This window comes from Odocoileus virginianus, chromosome 4, assembly GCF_023699985.2.
Source record: "Odocoileus virginianus isolate 20LAN1187 ecotype Illinois chromosome 4, Ovbor_1.2, whole genome shotgun sequence".
In the NCBI taxonomy this organism is placed as follows: Eukaryota; Metazoa; Chordata; class Mammalia; order Artiodactyla; family Cervidae; genus Odocoileus; species Odocoileus virginianus.
Genome location: NC_069677.1, coordinates 25,116,878 through 25,137,592, shown reverse-complemented (window position 1 = coordinate 25,137,592; position 20,715 = coordinate 25,116,878). Strand labels below are relative to the sequence as shown.

The 20,715-nt window shown below is 42.5% G+C and overlaps 1 protein-coding gene across 3 annotated transcripts in view; it reads right to left on the bottom strand.

The window, feature by feature from the left end:
• Positions 1-20,715, bottom strand: part of ABCC5 (ATP binding cassette subfamily C member 5) — an 87,995-nt gene that overhangs the window by 13,946 nt on the left and 53,334 nt on the right. For all 3 annotated transcript variants that reach the window (XM_070466313.1, XM_070466311.1, XM_070466312.1), the window contains exons 15-26: positions 20,152-20,355; positions 19,158-19,301; positions 18,437-18,539; positions 14,904-15,088; positions 14,370-14,516; positions 13,969-14,098; positions 12,331-12,484; positions 12,111-12,239; positions 10,190-10,376; positions 8,431-8,520; positions 6,098-6,287; positions 1,076-1,235 (exon numbers count right to left, since the gene is read on the bottom strand). In XM_070466313.1, the coding sequence (XP_070322414.1) occupies positions 1,076-1,235; positions 6,098-6,287; positions 8,431-8,520; positions 10,190-10,376; positions 12,111-12,239; positions 12,331-12,484; positions 13,969-14,098; positions 14,370-14,516; positions 14,904-15,088; positions 18,437-18,539; positions 19,158-19,301; positions 20,152-20,355 (1,823 nt within the window). The remainder of the gene's footprint in view (positions 1-1,075; positions 1,236-6,097; positions 6,288-8,430; positions 8,521-10,189; positions 10,377-12,110; positions 12,240-12,330; positions 12,485-13,968; positions 14,099-14,369; positions 14,517-14,903; positions 15,089-18,436; positions 18,540-19,157; positions 19,302-20,151; positions 20,356-20,715) is intronic.

Here is a 20,715-nt window from a genome sequence, read left to right as displayed (position 1 = left end):
CATCAACAGAGCCAGTCCGTACTATACAAATTCACTAGTGTTTTAGAGAGATGTCCAAATAAACACATCCAAGAGTACTGAACCCACATAAATGTAGGTAAAAATTCAGTTTATCTACCAAACCTCCTCAAATCAGTGAGTTCAAATGCCATTTCTAAAAGTGGTAGGGGATGGGGGGGACAAGTCTGTTTTAAAGACAATTCTGAACACTGTGGTTATTTGAAATTGAAATTAAATTGGTACCTTTTCTTGGAAACTGCTAAAAAGTAAAGAGGAAATGGCAATATCACTTTTACAGTGATTTTTAAAAAAGAAATGCTATCTAGGTCAACTATATGGTTGAAGCTATTTTTATTTAGAGAGTCAACTTAAATAGAAATGGACACAAATTATGGAAACCCACTGTTTTTAGGAGGCAAAAGCTTCAGGCTAGCCTGATAAAGAGCAGGAAAAGACACTGGGGTTAAACGTATTTCCTTATTAGTTACTGTTATAACAGGTCAAGAGAAGAAATGTTTTCTTTGGCAACCTGGCAGATTTCAGAGAGGGGCATCATTCCAGAGCAAGAACCAAAAGTCTGCGGAAGATACTAGAAAATGAGAAACCATGAGTAGTAATAATGCCTGAAAACCATCGAGAGAACTGCAGCTCTTGATTGTCCCTAGGAGAGAGGACAGCGAGGGATGATGGTAGCTGCTTCCATGCACAGAATGCTCACCCTCTGCCAGCCTCCACACTTCTATAAAATCTGTACAAATTCATTCAATCATCACAACAGATCTTAGTAACATCCCCATTTCATGGAGGAGGAACCAAGCTTAGGAGTGGCTAAGTAACTTGTCTGAAGACAGAGAGTTCAGATCTCTCTGACTTCTTACCATCCTGCTGCAGGGCCCCGGGGTCCTGCTTAACTAATGAGGTGACTCGTACTGTGGAACTGCTCTTCCTGCAAAGGGAGCGCATGGTGTTGGGAAAGTGCCGCACCAGAGGCCACTAGATCTCAGTCCCCAGTGGGGCTCTATCCCGCTCACCTGGCCTGCAACACGGCACGAAGCACATGGTGCTGAGGTCTCACCTGACAGTACCGCTGAACAGCACCGGCTCCTGGGGAATGATGGAGAGCTTGCTCCGGAGGTCAGCAAGGCCAATGTCACTGATCCTCACTCCATCAATCTTGATGCAGCCTCCACACAACTCCACCAGGCGGAAGAGGGCCATGCCCAGAGAGGACTTCCCTGATGAGTCAGAAGACAGGCAAGAGTCATTCAATTGGCAAATTCTGGGAGGACAAAACTGGCTTCTTCTCAGGGCAACATCATCAATTTTTCTATTTCTGTTCAATCATTATTTTGATGGATAATGTAGATAACTCGGATAATGTAGAAAGTGATAGCCAGAAAAACAAAAACAAAAAACAAGGAACTCTCTGGAGCTACCAAGCATATATACTTACACAACATACTGCAGCCTGAGAAGGAGTGGGAGGGACCGTTACACTCTCCCGAGAGTAAAATGGAAAAACTTCTCCTTTTCACCTTAGGCACAGGTACACAGGGTTTAACGCTTCTCAGGCAAGATCCAAGAGCTAGGAGCTTGAGGCAAGTCAGAGGACAAGCTGTTGTCCCTCTTCTGTCCCCTTACCTCAGCAGAGAAAAACAGGACAAGGCCTTTCACTGCCGTGAAGCTAGGGAAGGGAGAAGTTCTAGGCTAAACACACAAGGAAAGGAGTTTTGGATTTGAGAAAATCAGTGACTGTAGATTCTCTACCATGATAGGAAAATGTAGAAAAGCAGGTTTGGGAGATAAAATAGCAAGTTCAGGATCACAGTGATAGGCATAATAGCCTTTCATAATTGACTCTTCATTTAAAAAATGATATAAATAATTCAAGCAGATAACATCAATTTCCCATAATCTCACTACTGCTTTAAAAAAAAATATGTATGTACATATCTATTTATTTATTTGGCTATAGTGGGTCTTAGTTGTGGGATCTTTTTTTTTAAGTTGCTGCATGTGGAGTCTAGTTCCTTGACCAGGGATTAGACCCAGGACCCCTTCACTAGGAGCACAGAGTACCAGCCATTGCACCGCCAGGAAAGTCCTGCTTTTTTGGCACATTTCCTTTTAGTTTGTTTCCTTAAGAGTTGAGATGATACCAGAGAAATATTGTAATTATCTTCTCCACTTAACATTACATAGCAAGCACTCAATTATATTATTACCTTTTTGAGATAGGTTTAGTGGCTGCAATAATTTCCACTGTGTGGCTGTACTCTTATTTAACCAGTCCTCTAACTTTGCACATGTAGTTTAATTAAAACTTACTAGAATAATGCTATAGGGCTTCCTAGGTGGCTCAGTGGTAAAGAATCTGCCTGCCAAGTTTGATACCTGGGTTAGGAAAATCCCCTGGAGAATGAAACGACAACCCACTCCAGTATTCTTGCTGGGAAAATCCTATGGACAGAAGAACCTGGCAGGCTACAGACCATGGGGTTGCAAAGAGTTGGACATGACTTAGTGACCAAACAGCAGCAGCAAAATAATGCTATGGTAACCTTATCATCACTCAGACTGCTCCTACCGCAGAAAATTTCCTTGAAATAGATTCTGAGAACTGAAACTACTTTGTTAAATATTTACACATATATTTAAAAGCTCAGTGCTCTTCCTCCATCAAAAAAAAAGTTCGACATAGTCCTGTCTATCTTTCTGCAAGTCAGACCCACAATTTAAATGCAGAACTATGGGTTTTTAGCCGTTTGAGCAGTTTTCCTGGTTGTCTTTAAAAAAAAAAAAAAAAACTTTTTAAAACTAGTTTGATTTATCTATTTATTTAATTTTAAGAAATTTTTGGCCATACCCTGAGGCATACAGGATCTTAGCTCCCCGATCAGGGGTTGAACCTATACCTCCTGCATTGGAAGCCAGAGTCTTAACCACTGGACTGCCAGTGAAGTCCCAGTTTTCTGGTTCTTGACCCTCCTTCCCTGCTCTGCCTCCATGTTCTGAAAGACTTCTCATGGCAGACTCCTGACTGTCTACTGAGAGGTCAGTGAGGATACAAATATCTGCTTTGCCCCAGTGTCTGTCTAGATCTGACTTCTGTCAAACAATCTCTGGGAACCCTGACTGTCCATCTCCCTATGGCAGGGGTCTTCATGTCATCTGCGAGTTGGGAAACCTGAGTCCATGTAGCAGAACAGTTCTCAAGGAGCCTTTCCTCCTGGGAGTAGCTTTTTCAGGACTGAGGGATCTGGCTAGTGGTCTTTTACCCAGGTAGAAGGAAGGAGGTGGAGGGCCCCCTTCAGTGCCAAGGCAGTGGTTCAAGATTTAAGGTGCTCAAATAAATGGTGCTCAAAGGAAGGAATGGTGCTCAAAGGAAGGAATGGTGCTCAAATAAATGATAAGCACCATTTATATGAGTACCATAAATCTTGAAGGAATGGTGCTCAAATAAATAGGTTAAGTTGTTCTGTTTTAACAAAAGATCTGAGTCTAGACTACCTTTGCACAGATGGAATGTGCTGGTAAAAAAAGCCATGATGTCCTCACAGTGGTTATAACCACGGCAGAGAGCCAGGACCTATGTCGCAGTCTTGAAAGAACCTTATTAGGATTACAGTTTAGACTTTGTAAGTCAGGCTATTTAGAATTATTTTATTTTTGTTTATTTCTCATCTGCTTATACTTTAATAAAGTCTTGGCGAAGATTCTGATCTTACTGTATTAAAAGGACATCACAAGAAGGGAAGCCAGAGGTTTCAGGGGAGCAGTGCACCCCTAGGGCGCCAACGCAGCAGAGGGAATCTATGGGAGAGGGTGAAGTAAGAGCCATGGGTATAGTCACCCTCATGGCTGGGCATTCTCTCTCCAGTGTAAAAACCTAGAGGCCGTATCTTGTTTTGACATGAAATAATGCCTTCAAAGAGGGAGCAGGAAACAGCTTTTTCTTTTCTGCTTACCACATTCTTTAAAGTAAATTGGCTAGAAAAGACTGTTTTTTAATGGCTAGAAAAACAAAGCTAAAGGAGTTTTGATGCCAAGGGAGCACAGAGCCCAGAAAGCTCAAGTGAAGTGATTCAGAGAAAACTCTTACACAAGGGTGAACAGGTTAGTGAAAAAAGACAAGACTCAATCTTGAAATGTTATTCAGGAAAGAAAGAGGGAAAGAAACACACTTCTAAGAATAGTAGGGAACTAAAATGCCTAAAATGATGGCCTATTCTCTATTTCTTTACAACTGATGTCAGATCAAGAAAATAATGTCTTTTTTTTTTTTTTTAATTTCTGTCTTCAAAGGAACATAGATTCCTTATTTAAAGCTATGCTGCCTTCTAATCAACATGAGACTATACTTGTAACACATCACAAAGACCTTAAGCTTTTTGTATATTTTGACTTCATAGAAATAAGGATGTTACTGTGGTGCTATTCATAAAAGCGAAAAATTGACAACAACTCACTGCCCTTCAATTGGATATGGATTAATATAAATTATGGTACATCCGTAAAACAGAATTTTATGTCATATTGCATAGAAATCATGTCATAGAATATTAATTGACATGGAAAATATGTGGTAATTTTATAAATAGACCATGAAACAGTGTGTGTAAAAGTACCACATTTTTGTAAAATACATTTGTTGATAGCCTAATAAGATATCCACCAAAATACTAGCAGTTAATTATCTCTGGGTAGTGGAGTTATGGGTACATTTCACCTTTTGTACTTTGCTATACGTTTCCAGAAATATATCTACTTCTGCTTTATTGACTACGCCAAAACCTTTAACTGTGTGGATCACAACAAACTGTGGAAAATTCTTCAAGAGATGGAAATACCAGACCACCTGACCTGCCTCCTGAGAAATCTGTATGCAGGTCAAGAAGCAACAGTTAGAACTGGACACGGAACAACCGACCGGTTCCAAATTAGGAAAGAGTGCATCAAGGCTGTATACTGTCACTCTGCTTATTTAACTTATATGCAGAATACATCATGAGACACGCTGGGCTGGAGGAAGAACAAGCTGGAATCAAGATTGCCAGGAGGAATATCAATAACCTCAGATACCCAGATGACACCACCCTTATGGCAGAAAGTGAAGAGGAACTGAAGAGTCTCTTGATGAAAGTGAAAAAGGAGAGTGAAAAAGCTCGTTTAAAACTCAACATTCAAAAAATTATGATCATGGCATCTAGGCCCATCGCTTCATGGCATATAGATGGGGATAGAATGGAAACAGTAACAGACTTTATTTTCTTGGGCTCCAAAATCACTGCAGATGGTGAATGCAGCCATGAAATTAAGACGCTTGCTCCTTGGAAGAAAATTTATGAGAAACCTAGATAGCATATTGAAAAGCAGAGACATTACTTTGCCAACAAAGGTCCGTCTTGTCAAAGCTATGGTTTTTCTAGTAGTCATGTATGGACATGAGAGTTGGACCACAAGAAAGCTGAGCACCAAAGAATTGATGCTTTTGAACTGTGGTGTTGGAAAAGACTCTTGAGAGTCCCTTGGACTGCAAAGAGATCAAACAGTCAATCCTAAAGGAAATCAGTCCTGATTATTCATTGGAAGGACTGATGTTGAAGCTGAAGCTCCAATACTTTGACCACCTGAGGTGAAGAACTGACTCACTGGAAAAGACCCTGATGCTAGAAAAGATTGAAGGCAGGAGGAGAAGGGGACGACAGAGAAGGAGATGGTTGGATGGTATCACTGACTCGATGGACATAAGTTTGAACAAGCTCTGGGACCTGGCGATGGACAAGGAGGCCTGGTGTGATGCAGTCCATGGGGTTGCAAAATGTCAAACATGACTGAGCAACTGAACTGAACTGAAACGTTTCAAGTGCTCTGCATTGAGAATGTATACTTTGATGATTAGAAAAACTATTAAATGTTTTGAAGCAGTGCTGAAAATAAACCTCAAAAAGTGGTTTCAGAGACCTGAGACACTAATTACACATCTAACAGGAATCTGGTTTGAAGAGATGAGAGTGATACTCAAAAAACAGCAAATCATGGGCCCTAAACTTGACTCTGGTTGATTTAAACGTTTCTTCAGAGAGGTGATTCTTACCTGATCCTGTTCGACCCACAATGCCAATCTTCTCCTTGGGTTTGATGGTGAAGGACACTTTCTTCAGGACCAGAGGGAGATTTTCTTGGTACCTCATCTCTGCATTCTCAAAGGTGATCTCTCCTTCTTGGGGCCAGTCAGGGGAGGGAGCCTTATTCTTAATTCTGGCAGGTGCTTCCAAAGATAGAGTCTGGAGAGACAGAAAAGGCCAGTTCAGACTGACCACAGATTCTAGGGTAGCTGCAAGGCTGTCACAGAAGTAAGACCAGGATACCCATAGCAACAACAGAGACAGCTGCTGCCCTGGTCCCTGGCAGTAAACATTCATCACCAATAAACTAGACAGAAACAGAGAACAATTGCCTCTACCCTTGGCAGTTTATAATGGCCTTCTATCCCTCTTCAGCCACAGCAGATTTTGGTGGAATTCTTTGAAAACATTCCCTTTGAAACAGGGTTCCATCATTTGAAAACCAATGGCCTAAACCCAAAGGAGCAAAACTAGCATTCATGGAACATTTAATGAGAGCCTAGCATCCTGAGCCATCTCAGTTAATCCAGGAGACTCAGACACTAATCCCAACTCTACCACCAACAGCTGTGTGAACTGGATATACCAATTCTTCAATCTTTGTCTTAGTTTCTCATCTGTAAATTCTAGGGACTGGATTAGATGATTTTAGAAATCCATTCCAGCTTAAAAATGCTTTAATAATAATTATTGGGTAATTTTGGTCATCTATAGTCACATCTCCCCATGTTTTTAAAACTCTCTGGTGATTAGTCATGGAGCCTATAGCCTCACAGGGAAGTAAAGGTCAAAGACTGCAGTGCTCTGGTGGGTTAGGGTAAGGACTCAAGTCTAAAACTTTGTGTTGGGACAGGCTTCCAGGTTGTGGACGGGCAGCAGGGAACCAGCTCTCAGGAATGTATTGATTTGTGCAAAGTACACTCTGTACCATGGCTGACCATCACCCTGACCTTTCCAGCAAGAGACCTACACCAATAGTGATACTAAATCAAACACAACATGTAATACTCACAAATTGCCCACAGACCAGAGCACCCAGCCAAGAGGCTCATGTATAAACATAAACGGCTATTAGCAGGTTTATCAGATAGCTGAAACTCCAATACTTGGGCCACCTCATGAGAAGAGTTGACTTATTGGAAAAGACCCTGATATTGGGAGTGATTGGGGGCAGGAGGAGAAGGGGACGACAGAGGATGAGATGGCTGGATGGCATCACCAACTCGATGGACATAAGTTTGAGTAAACTCCAAGAGTTGGTGATGGATAGGGAGGGCTGGTGTGCTGTGATTCATGGGGTTGCAGAGTCGGACACGACTGAGCGACTGAACTGAACTGAACTGATCAGATAGCTATCTGCCATTCTTTCTGATAATAATCATTTATAAGTTTAAGAAATATCCTACAACTGATCAGGTTCATTGCCAAAACAAATCAGTGGGACATGTCTCTGCTAGAAAAAAGCAGTTATATAACATACTAGTTCTCAGTGAAAGGGCAGTTCTTCAAAACAGTGTTTCTAAGTCAACTTAGTTGGAAGTTGAAATGTATTCTGCCCATGTAAATAATGATATAAATGAAGATAAAGTCTCTGGGCAGTTTGCAAAATAGGTAACTCCTGAGAAATGAGTTCAACATGAGAATGTTAACTACTCAGGACTCTGCTTCTCTCTACAGAAAACTGCTTTCAGAGTTTGAACTAGGAGGAAGACACTGTCCCACTGCAGGATTGCAGGGGTTCCTGGGGGAAGGTGGGAAGAGCTGGATCATCTCAGTACCAATACAGTTAACTGGTTTCTGAACTGTGAACACAGTATAGAATTAGGCATGGAGCCTTTGAAACTCCAGAAGTCTGAGTCCTATCCCAAACCTATTGCACCAGAATCTTTAGAGATGAGGCCCATGCTAGTCTTTGCCTCAAGTTCCGTATGAGATTCTGATGGCCATCTCTGGTTAAGAACCAAATGAACTAGACTAAGACTTGAAATAACACCTGGTTTTAAATAGTATAAGGAAAATATTACATTAGTCTGCTTAACTGAATTAATGAGGTTAGGAACACTTTGGAAATTAGCTGATGAATGTAAGCTCTCAATCAGACACAATTCACAAATATACTGAGAAAATCTTATGATATTCTCTTTTGCATTCCATGCATACTGGAGAGATTGCTGCCTCTCCTGTGGGACAAGATGAGGCAGAGAAAACAAGCATCTTCCTGGGACATTCATTCCAGGCAGTAAAAGGGTAGAACTGCTGCATGAAAAATCATATTGCAGCAGAAGGCCTGTAGGAGCCTGACCTTGATGTAGTGGTTAATCCTCTCCACTGAGGTGAAGCGAGCTTCTGTCTCCGATGCCAGTCTGACAGTAAACTGGAACAGCCCTGTCAACTGATCAGGGAAAACAACAATCCAAGAGAGAATTTATTATTAATATACACCAAGGAAATGCCAGCAAACCTCCTTCATCTAAGGGATCACAACTCAATTGTGAGAACTAACTGTGGATAGACAGCAGCTGGCTTTAGGGACCAGATCATTCTTTAAATGTTTAAGACAATGCCTAATAGCCCGCAGTCAACTGCAACTCTCAGTGAATCCAGGTGGCACTGCAGTACTGGCACTAAATTTTCTATCTGTTTTTACATTTCCAGAAATTCAGCTGTAGCTGAATAACTTCTAGGCTTCATAATTGTACCTATACCTGGACATAGCAGCCACAATAAATGGAGACTGTATCAACCTGTGAGCAGCAGTGAAAATGCTTCCAGGAAGGTCAACAGAAACGAGGCTGGGCCAAAACTGAATGCAGAGCCCCAGTCTGTGTACCCCAGACTGAGTACTCTGAAACAGAGTATATGTAACACAGATGTCTTCCACCCCTCACCCCCAGCCCTTCAAGAATCAAGTTAAGTCTGCAAGACATGGACAAATACCTTTGAGTATCTGTAAAGATATAGATCTCTTAGGTTTCCTCTGGCCACTTATTTTTATCTTTCCAATATAGAAAAATGTCAAACACATACAAGAATAGAGAGGACAGTATAACGGGCTCCCACGTATCAGACATTCACCTTAAAAAAATTACCAACTTAATAACCGCCATTGTTTCATCTGTACTGCCCCATCCTTCCATATATCTGGAGTCAAATCTCATATAGCCTAAATCTTATCCACAAATACTTCAGCTTCTATCTCTCTAAAATATAAAGTCTCCTTGAAAATCACTGCCACATCTGAAACAAGTTAGTAACAATTCTTTATCATCTTTAACTATCTAGTCAGTGCTAAGTTACCAGTTGTTCTTTGAGCTACTTGAAGATCTTCAACCATCCCTAAGAACTAAAAAGGTTTATGTATATAATAGTATTGGGAAATTTGGGGCCTGAAAATAAAACACACAGAAGTAGTATATTGAGAATATGTATTTCTTAGAAGACTAGGGAGAGGCCAGAGAAGAAAGAGGAGGGAAGACATAAATCTACAATTAAGAAACAATTTTCAAAATCTGTTTATTTAAGAAAAAAACAGCACCTACTTCATAAACACACGCAACAGAGTTAAATCCCTTTATTCCCATAGAGTCAACCTTTAGCATTAGTGGGGAATTGGTTTCAGGATTCTGTCAAAAATCCAAGGATGCTCAAGTCCCTTATATAAAATGGCCTAGTAATTGCCTACAACCTACAGACATCCTCCTGTATCCTTTAAGTCATCTCTAGATTACTTATAATACCTAACGCAATGTAAAGACTTGGTAAATAGTTATAAATACAAAGTGCTACATAAATAGTTGTACATCTATAGTAAATTCAGTTTTCAGAACTGTCTGGAATTTCCCCTCCCAAATATCTTTGATCTGCAGTTGGTTGACTCTATGGATGCAGAACTCGGGGATGTGGAGGGGTGACTGTGTACCAGTCCACAGTGCTACTGCCAAAACACATGGGGAGAAGCTCTAGGAGCCAAAGGTAAAACAATAGTTTAGGGCAGAGCCACCTGCCAAGTCTCTCCTAGGCCAAAGTATGAGAAAGACAATGCCCTCATCCCAAAGACTAACCTGCACAGCATAGGAGATGGCAAGCCCTGCGTAGGCCGGGGGAATCTGCCCGTGCATGAGAACAATCATCAGCCCAGTGGTGGTGATCAGGGCAATGCTGATGAGGTCCAGCCGCACCGCCAGCCACCGCATCGCACAAGTGAACAGGAAGAAAGGACTCTGGTTGTTATCCAGTAGCTCCTGGTACCTGTGAGGAAGACAGAACACCTAATAAAGTAAATAAAGTGCCACACAACCCTAGTCATGGAGGATGCGAAAGCACTGGTGAGTTCTGGGTAGAGGGCTAATACTAAAGTATAACACCACTACTGCTTGTAACCAGGAGAGTGATATGGAAACTTAAGGAGTGCAGAGTATCCCAGGCTCCACACACAGGAAGACATGGGGGTTTTCTAGTTTTACCCTTTGAAAGAAACATATTCAAGATACTAGGAAAAACATATCTACTTCAACAGCACAGGGAAAGCAGAAGGGAAGAAGACCAAATAAAGAGGCTGTTTAAGCTTTAGAGAATTGTTTAAGCTTTAGAGAATTGTTTTAGGTCAGTGGTCATTTTCTTGAGGAAAGAGAGTTTACAAATGCAAACTGGAGAATTGGCACAAGAGCAGGAAAAAGACTCTCGGACTGAATACGAGAAAGTGGAAATGGTCTGCTGACAGACTGGTTTCCCAAGGCCATGGAGCAAAGCACCAGAAGCAGTGAGTGAGTTAAACCAGAACAGAAAGACCGAGACAACCTTTGTCACTGCAGGAGGGAGACCCTCTGTCATCAGGGGTCCTAGAGAGCAGCTCTCACCCCACCTGAGGGTCTGGGGTCACACACAACTAGAACTCCAGAGTGGGAGGCCTGGGTAGGCAAAGATACTTTGTCTCAAAGAAAATCTCTTTCCTCCTTATAAGAAGATATGTGCACTTTAGAGAAAATTTAGGAAACACAATAAAAAAACGGGAAATGTAAAATTCCAGTGCTCTCACCACTCAGCTAAAACCAGAATCCTGCATTTCCTCCCAGTATTTTTTCCAATGTCCTCCTGTTTATGTGGGTACATACCTACACATGTACACAGTCAACATATTTTACATTTTTTTTTGCTTAAAGTTAGAATACATTTTTCAGAATTATTTAACCAAACCTTCCTATGCTAGAGTTACTTTTTAATGCTAATTACTTAATTTTTGGAATGAACTATACACTCTATAAGACAGAACATTCACAAGGTACAGAAGGTTTTACCATGAAAAGTCAGTCTTTCTCCTGCCCTCCTCCAGCTACTCACTTCTACTGTCCAGTGGCAGCTATTAGTTTCCTGTGTGTCCTTTCAGATATTTTAAATGTTACAGACACATATTTAAAGGGAGCAAACTATACATGCACATCTGTATCTTGCTCTTTCATCTAATATAACCTGGAAATCATTCCACATCAGTACCTAGGAAGCAGTCTCATTCTTTTTAGGGGTCACATAATATTCCATTATACGGGGACACCACAGCCTATTTAACCAGTCCTCTACTGAAGGACATTTAGTCTAGTTCAATGTCTAGTTAACATAAATCTCCAGAATGACTATGTAAGTACAGAAATTTCTCACACAAACAATATTAACAGCTAAATAAAATGTCAATCTATTGTCTATGAATATCTTACTTTTCCAAGAAAAAAAAAGGAGCAAAACTCTATCAAATATAGCCATTCAGAACCGAAAGCTAATAGACTCCAAATCTGTGTTTGTCTTCCCATTTGCTCAGAAGGGAGTTCCACCAAGCAAGTGAATCTTAATCAGCAGAGGTCATTAAATCACTAATACTCTTAGTAATGAGCTTTATAATCCCCAATTCTGACTTTGAAAGGCTTCTTAAACTCTCATTAAATGCTGAGATGCTGGCTCCCTGAGGAGCCCTCTGGCCCCCACGGAACTAACCTGTGTAGAAATTCCTGCCCTTTGTTGTAGGCGTGGATGGTGGCAAGGCCCTGTATGCTGGATGTGATGTGGGAAAGGAAAGGTGACTGCGTGATATTATCCAGACGCTTTAGTTCTCGGATCAGGACCCTGGAGACAGAAGGAGTTCTGTGTCAGAGGGGTGGACTGGCAACTCTGGCTTCACCCTTTGCACTGAAAGACACAAAGACTTCCCGTTTACCTGGAGACAATGTGCAGAATTGAAAAGAGGATGACAAGGGGTCCCACTGCCACGAGGAACCACGGGAAAACTCCCGCAATCATTCCAACACAGAAGAACACCAAGATGACGTTCTGAATGAACATCTCGGCCTGGAATGGCAGGCGCACGTCGACTGGGGAAACGGTAAAGGAACATGTGTCAGATGCTGGGATCCACAAACAGCCAGAATTTTTAAAAAACAAAAAGAGGCTCCCAAAAAGCCATATCTGAAATTTGTGATTTTTTTGTCTTTTAAACAGTCTGATCAAAGAAAAATTTGGTAATGTAGTTGTTCTAATTTTTCTTGTCCCAAGAGCATTTAAGCGATCTTTCTCACCTGTGCCCTCTTTTTGGATCACTGTGCTGCCCAACCCCCTTAAACATTTCCTCCATTTTGCAAAGTAATATATGTTTGCTATAAAATATTTGGAAAATAAATATGCAAAAAATTAAATAAACATAGTCTTATTCTTACCAATATGAATGAACTGCTGCTAACATTTAAGAAACTTTTCATGGAAAATTTTAAACATACACAAAAATTTTAAACATACACAAAAACTGGAAGAGTATAGAACCTCTAAGAGTTAACATTTTCTTTGCCCATTTAGGACATCTCCCCCCACCTATTTTCATACAAATCTGAGACACATTGATACCACTGATTTTCTTCAGTCTCTTTTCTATTCATCTGTGCATATGTGAGTTTAATACAAATGTGATCATGTCACACACATATGTATCATTGTTTTGTGTATCAGTGATGGTTTTGATCTCTTATTACCTCTGGCCATAGCTATACATGGCCTATCAACATTGGGAACAAACTCCTTCTATGGAGGCAGCATAGTACGTAGTTAAAAACATTCATTCTGGGGTCAAAAAGATCTGAGCTCAATTCCCAGCTTGCTATTTAATAGTTGTGCAATCTTGAGCAAGTCAAACTTTCTAGACATCAGCTTTCCCATGCTCAGTGGGTGAAATGATACACACACATCACAGGGCTGCTATGATGGCTAGGATAGTACATGTAAAACCGCTTGTAACACAGTAAGCCCTCAAAAATGTCAGGTAGCATCACTATTATTATGGGCTATGGGAGTACAGCTGACCTTTGAATAACATGGGGGTTAGAGACACAGACGCCCCACGCAGTCAAAAATCTGCATGTAATCTACAGTCAGCCCTCCATAGATGTGGTTCCTCATCCACAGTTTCATATCCTCAGACTCAACAACCAACCTGCTGTTCAAGGGTCAAGTGTATTTAAGTTGTGGTGCTGGCACAGCCCAAGAAGCAATCAGTATTTGACAAACCTGTCAAGAGACTGTAGGTGTCCAGGAACCTACGCACCACTCATAGGTAAATATATCTTTTGGACTCTCAGATACCATGTCCAAAGCCTTTATGCTCAGCCCTCTGAACTGGTTTTAAGGTTAAATAAGATCAAATAAGAGCTCACATGAAAGATGAAAAATTAGATAGGTCCTTAGCCTAAAGAGAAATTGCAACATGGAGAAAATGCCCAAGCTAACATGTTCCTGATGCAAATATTGCAGCCACTGTGCTGGGTGGTTCGTGCTCTGGAGTACCACAGAGAGAAGCAGTGAGAAATACCTTCGTCCATGTCTTTGGAAAACCTGTTGAGAATTCTTCCCGTGGGGGTAGTGTCAAAAAACTTCATTGGGCTTCGAAGGATTCTTCGGAAAAGCTCATCATGGAGCCGGGAGGAGGCTCGCAATGTGCCCTGAGGAGCAAAGTACAGAGTGATCAGAGACCCAGGACTCAGCAGGCCCAGTAACTAATCCACAGGTCCAAAGCCAGAGAAGGGCAAGTGGCTGTGGAGGAAGGAGGTGGCTAACAGGAAAGGGCTGAGGCTGACAGGATGTAGGTCACTTTGGCAAGAGGCATCCTGCTTCAGAGGAGCTCCCCAACTCAGAATAAACCCAAGAGGTGCCAGGCAGAAGCCTGACCACACAGCCACCGGCGAGAAGAGGAGCAGAGGCCCCAGTGCATACCTTGACAAAGACCACTCCGCGAATGGCTTTCAGGATCAGCATGACTGCCATGGAGAGGGCGTAGATGCTGGCATAGTAGTGCATGAGAGGATTGTCCTTCATGCTGTTGCTCACAGACGTCCTGTTTTCTTGAGTCACCGTGGTGTTCTGTTTGGAAGCAAGGTTCTATGAGGCAAGACCCTCAGGGACATCCAAGAAGCCCTTGTCAGGGCCACTCTTGGCTCAGGCAGGGTACAGGATACAAGCTGGTGAAGACAAACACAAGGCAGGCTTTGCCTGTTCCCCCTCTTTTCTCTAATGACAACAGACAGCCTATAGGTGTGCACCTGGTAAGCGCTACTGCTCTGTGAGTTGGTCAGGGAGCAACTACCTGGTGAGGTTACATTAGGGACTCATCTCTTTAATCCTGGGTAATCTTTGTTAATTACCTCCTTTAACAGAAAACTAGAGCACTTTCCCTAAGAAGAGCCAGGAAATATGGAGAGATGGCCATATTATTAGACGTATAACTTTCCCATCAATGAGGAATCTTACCCCACTTCCTTGCTTGATCCAGTAACTCAACCACCAGTTGCTGAAAGCAGTGCTGCCCACATTCAGCATGAAAAGGGACAGAATGACCAGGAACGCCAAAGGGCCCCCAGCAGCCTGGATGTAGACACCATACACTGACCAGGGCACAGAACCCTGCCCCTTCTCTTCCATTTGCACGAGCTGCCCTAGGTGAGGAAAAGAGAAACACGAATTCAGAAAGGAAAAGCTGCTTTTCTAAAATGAAGTCACCTGTAGAAGAGTAGAACCAAAGCGAGCCTACAGTTTCACAGAGCTCTAGGTTGGAATTATTTCCCCCTTTCAAAGAGCATTCATTTATCCATTTAATATCTATCTATTAGGCACCTACTATGAAGCAGGCCCAGGAATAAGCAGTGGAGAGGCAAAGAGGATTAAGACCAGGTCCCTGCCAGGAGATCTGGCTCAGATTATCCACAAACAGGTAAATAAGTACAAAATTATAATAAAATGTGCTAACTCCAATGCTGGGACACTTGCAGGGCAGCATGGGAACATTCAGGAAGCGCACCTAACCTACTTGGGGGAGCTGTGAGGGGCTTAGCTGGGAGGTTCCAGGTGAGACTTTCTATGTAGTCGATATTGTGTCTTTTTTTTTTTTCTAGCTGCACAGCATAACTCGGATTTTAGTTCCCCAATCAGGGATTGAACCTGCACCCTCCGCAATGAAAGCGTGGAGGCCTACCCACTGGACTGCCAGGGAAAATCCCCATATTGAAAGGTAAGCCAGAATCGGCCAGGTAGGGAAATGATGGGCGTAGGTATGAGGAAACAAGAAATCAGTATACACGGATATCCAATTCAGCATGGCTAGAACATTCTGTGTGCCTAAGGAGTGGCAGGAGATAAGGCTGATTAAGCAGGCTGTGGTCAGAGGATAAAGGCATTTGAACATTATCCTTCAGACAAGAACTTCTCAAGGGAATGGGCTACAGGGGTGTAGAGATTTGACTCCCAGACCTACTGCAGGAGATAGGCCTGGGATGGCCAGACCAGCCACCTCATGCAGTCTCTTTCATGTGTCCCAGCATCTCAGACAAAGAATGGATTTTCTATGTGTGCCACATCAGGTTTTCCTAATTTTAAAATGCTGCTTTGAAATTGGGAAGCCACTGAAAGGCCTCAGGCCCCAGGCAGTTGGCTGGTCTCCTGTTTTTAACTAGATCTCCTAGTTGTTCATGTGGAGGACAGATTTAAAAGGAGGCAACTGTAACAGTCTCGGTGGGAGATGATAAAGGCCAGAACCAGGGCTGTTTTCTTGGGCTCCAAAATCACTGCAGATGGTGACTGCAGCCATGAAATTAAGATGCTTGCTCCTTTAAAGCAAAGCTATGACCAACCTAGATAGCATATTAAAAAGCAGAGACATTACTCTGCTGACAAAGGTCTGTCTAGTCAAAGCTACAGTTTTTCTAGTAGTCATGTATGAACGTGACAGTTGGACCTAAAAGAAAGCTGAGCGCCGAAGAATTGATGCTTTTGAACTGTGGTATTGGAGAAGACTCTTGAGAGTCCCCTGGACAGTAAGGAGATCAAACCACTCCATCCTGAAGGAAATCAGTCCTGAATACTCATTGGAAGGACTGATGCTAAAGCTGAAGCTCCAATACTTTGGCGCCTGATGTGAAGAACGGACTCATTGGAAAAGACCCGGATGCTGGGAGAGACTGAAGGCAGGAGGAGAAGGAGATGACAGAGGATGAGATAGTTGGGTGGCATCACTGACATGATGGACATGAGTTTGAGCAAGCTCCAAGAGTTGGTGATGGACAGGGAAGCCTGGCGTGCTGCAGTCCATGGGATCACAAAGAGTCGTACATGACTGAGCGACTGAACTGACTGACTGAAAACCAGAGTTGTGGCCATGCAGATGGAGTATTCAGGAAGTAAATTCAGATGGATGGGGTGATTGGCTGTGGGAGGAGAAAAAACATTTAAGGTTATTTCCTAGGGACTCCCAAGAGATTGATGTTGACAAGAGAATATAGAGAAAGCCCCATGGGAAGCCTCTGCCTCTTTATCACACATGCTATGTAATTATCTTGGAACAAGCCATGCAGGCCTCAGCACTTTACCTCAAGAGTCTCTAGGTCACATGTCCCCTAAAGACATTGTTTTTTCCTACTGCCTGTGGCAGGAATTGACAGATGTCTCAGCCTTCTGTGCTGTGTTTGCTTTGTGAGAGTAAGGTATCTCCAATCACACCTGAATTCAAGAGCTCATATAGGGCTTATTAAAAGAAAGAAAAGAATCAATATGGTCAACTCCTAACACCCAATGTCTGCTGCAGTTTTAAGACCAAGGAAATGAAAACAACACAGCAAACCAAAAAAAAAAAGTCCTGAATTCAACATGTCAGGTGAGAAGTTAAAAGAAATAACTTTAAAACAGGAATGCATTTCTATTTATTATTTACAAAAGTGAAAATGCCTAAGGTATTGCAAACAGCTTCTCTAACTCTCAAGATTTGTTTTGGTTGATAAGATGAAGAGTTTAAAAAACAGGACCAAGAAGTCTGGGTAGGAAAATCAAGTAGGAAAAATCTTGGCTGTAACTCTTCATCATAGCTCTGCTGCTGCCTGCTTGGGACAAGCCAAGGAGTGATCGTTGTACCAGGGGAGGGGGCAGAGGGGGGTTAACTGAGGATGTGGGCATTCTTAGAGCTGGCATGCCTCTGCTTTGGTTGGCATGACTTTTAAAGAGCAGAGATGAATCACAGGAAAGAAAGGTATACCTCTACCCATGATTCAATTTTTCCTTAGTCAAGATGACTCAGCTATGACTACCTACACCTCACTCCACTCTGCATAGCCAAAAAAGGCATAGGAGTAAAGGTCATTTTTATTGCCTTGGTCTGTTTGAGCAAACAGAAGTTGCCTCATGGTCTCCCAATAATCATATAAGAATCTTGTTATTCTAGAAATTTAAGGCCAGGTGTTCCACAGCAGACAATGATTATCAGGCAGGATGAATTGCTACATGGCATAATTTCTGATAAACTTTAATGACACACTTTACATCATTTTTCTGCACTGCCATGCTGGCCCTCACGAACGCCCTGGCTGGCTGATGACCTCAAGAGCATCATCAAAGCTAAAAAGAGAGGCAAGCACTAAGTTCTTACTAGTCCATGTGCCACAGTCATCATCAGGGTTTTGACTTGATGGTGAAGTGTGGTTATAATGGCAAATTTAACTGATGATCACAGGGCTGGGAAAATTGCTGTGAACCTCATGGGCAGGTTAAACAAGTGAGGAGGGATCAGCTCCCGATATGATGGGCAACTCAAATATGTGGAAAAACGGGAGCCCACATCCCATCATTTTCATTGTACTGGCAATCTCATCTGGCATTATGGACCATGAAAAAGCAAGTGTGTGAAAAGAGGGAAAACCATGAGATCCTTTTTCTAGGGATGTAATGCATATATGCAAATAAAATGCCAAAACAAAACAAAAGCAAAAATTTTAATGTCAATTCTCAAAAAGGTTCATTACCTTCCTCTGGCTTCACTGCTTTCTCCTTCTTTACTGATCCTGTTTTAGGACCCTTCTCTTGTGTTTTCTTCTGTGAACCACTGGTTTCCTTTTTTGAATTAATCTAATGAAAAAAAAAGTGTCTCCAGTTATCATGATATGGCCATTCAGATAAATGTCCAAAGGACATGTTAGCAAATCATCCATGGCATTGCTGCTTTTACGGAAAAGAGACACGTCCAACTTCTTAAAAGTTAACTTATGCACTTCCCCAAGTCCTGATATCTTTGAGGTCTGGGTTAATGAGTGCCGAGTTGGCAGCCAAGACACCATGGATAATTTTCAAATGTATGCAGGATTTGATGTCTCTTCCCTGCCACGTTATTCATCTGATTATTAAGAAAGGGGCTTTCACAATACTCTGTGGATTAGGATTTAATGGAGTTTTAGAAATTAAGGTATGACTGAGCAATAGCACACAATGAGCCCACACCCTTCTCCTTGTCATTGCCTTACTGGTGAATTCTCAGTGACAGAAGACCTTGGTTCTCTAGTTCCACAGTTCTGCCCTCCTAGAACAGAAGCAGTGTGTGGACTAAAGCATAATAGTCTGGTCATTGGAAAACAGGGCCCCTGCCAGCAAGACACAGACAATGAGTTCAGCAGAGATTTCTCCATCATTCACTATGGTAACAACTGTCTCTCACTAGAAAGACACACATACACACCACGCGAATCTTACCTCAACTGGGGGTGTCTCTCCCAGCAACAGGTTATTAAAAATAGTAGCATAATCACCATTCAGATTCATCAATTCCTCATGAGTGCCTCTTTCTGTAATACAGCCCTCTTTCATGAAGATCACTTCATCACAGTCAGCCAGGTACTGGAGACAAAGACAGGGACAATGTAGTGTGGCTGATTATTTGTGCAAATACATCCAAACGCCTACACCTTACTTCAGCGGGTCTCACCTGGAGATGTCCCCCTAGGGGACACTTGGCAATATCTGGAGACATTTTTGATTGTTACAATTTGAGGGCTGGGGGTTGAGGGGTACTACTGCCATCTGTTGGATAGATGCTAGGGATGCACAGGACAGGCCCCCACAACAGAGAGCTAAGACTGAGAACTCCTGCTTTAGTTTATCCTGTCTCATGATGTAGTTCAAAAAGCAGGTTCACCAGTTTTTGATATAAATCTGCTGATGAAGCCACACAGTCTTATATTAAACTTTACATCCCTTTACTACACGCAGAAGTACACATAATTAGACTTTCTGTGGCAGAATGGGGTGTTAGCCCCCTAAACTTGACAACATATGCAAAGCAGATGGCAACCTCCTTGAGCTGCTCTCTGAAGTGGCTGCTTGTTATGGAATGGCAGAGGGAGAAGAGCTTGTTTTCCCTAAACAGTACCCACTCACATAAAGATGTTAACACAATGCTTTCCAAACTATCTCTTACCCAGACTCCATTTTTAGCCTATTCCTCTTAGCCCTTTTACTTAGTGATTTATATGCAGAAGCTAACCTGCTCCAAGGATCTCTGATTCAGATGGCCATCTGGTACAACAAGCTTTATTGGTACAATGAGCCAGGAGGCTATTTGCTGAGGAAGGGAACACCATGATTCCAGGGACTTCAAGGAGCCCCATGAAGGTACCTGGACCAAGCCCGCCTCCCTGTTTCTGACTGTCCAAGTCAAGGTGGGTAGCCTGGGGAAGGAAGCACATACCTGTAACTGGTGGGTAATGAACAGAACCGTCTTGGACTTGAGATGCTTCTGGATAGCACTGTTGAAGATGTGATTGCCCACGTGGGCGTCTAAGGCACTGAGGGGGTCGTCCAGGATATAGATGTCTCGGTCACTATACAAGGCCCGGGCAAGGCTGATCCTCTGGCGTTGCCCGCCACTCAGGTTGGCTCCTCGCTCACCAATCTACAGGAGCCCAGAAAGCACAAGGAAGTCTCCAGTTCAAGTCCAGAACGACACTCAGTGGTTGCCTCAGTCACTTCTCTCTTCCACCCAAACCAGCTCCTTCTCTTCATTTCCCCATCTGGATGGAATGCCACTGTATCCTCTAGGGCCCACACCAGAACTGGGGGTATCAGCCCAAATTGCCTCCTCCTCTCCCACAACTATCTGGTTATTAACCAACCCTGTGTCTGAGCCTTACCACATCCTCTGGATGCCCCATTACAATCCAGTCTCCATGGGCAGAATGACTTTTCCAAAACACAAAGCTGACCATCTTGCTTAGTCCTAAAGGACAGAATCTAAGCCCCCAGATATGGCAGA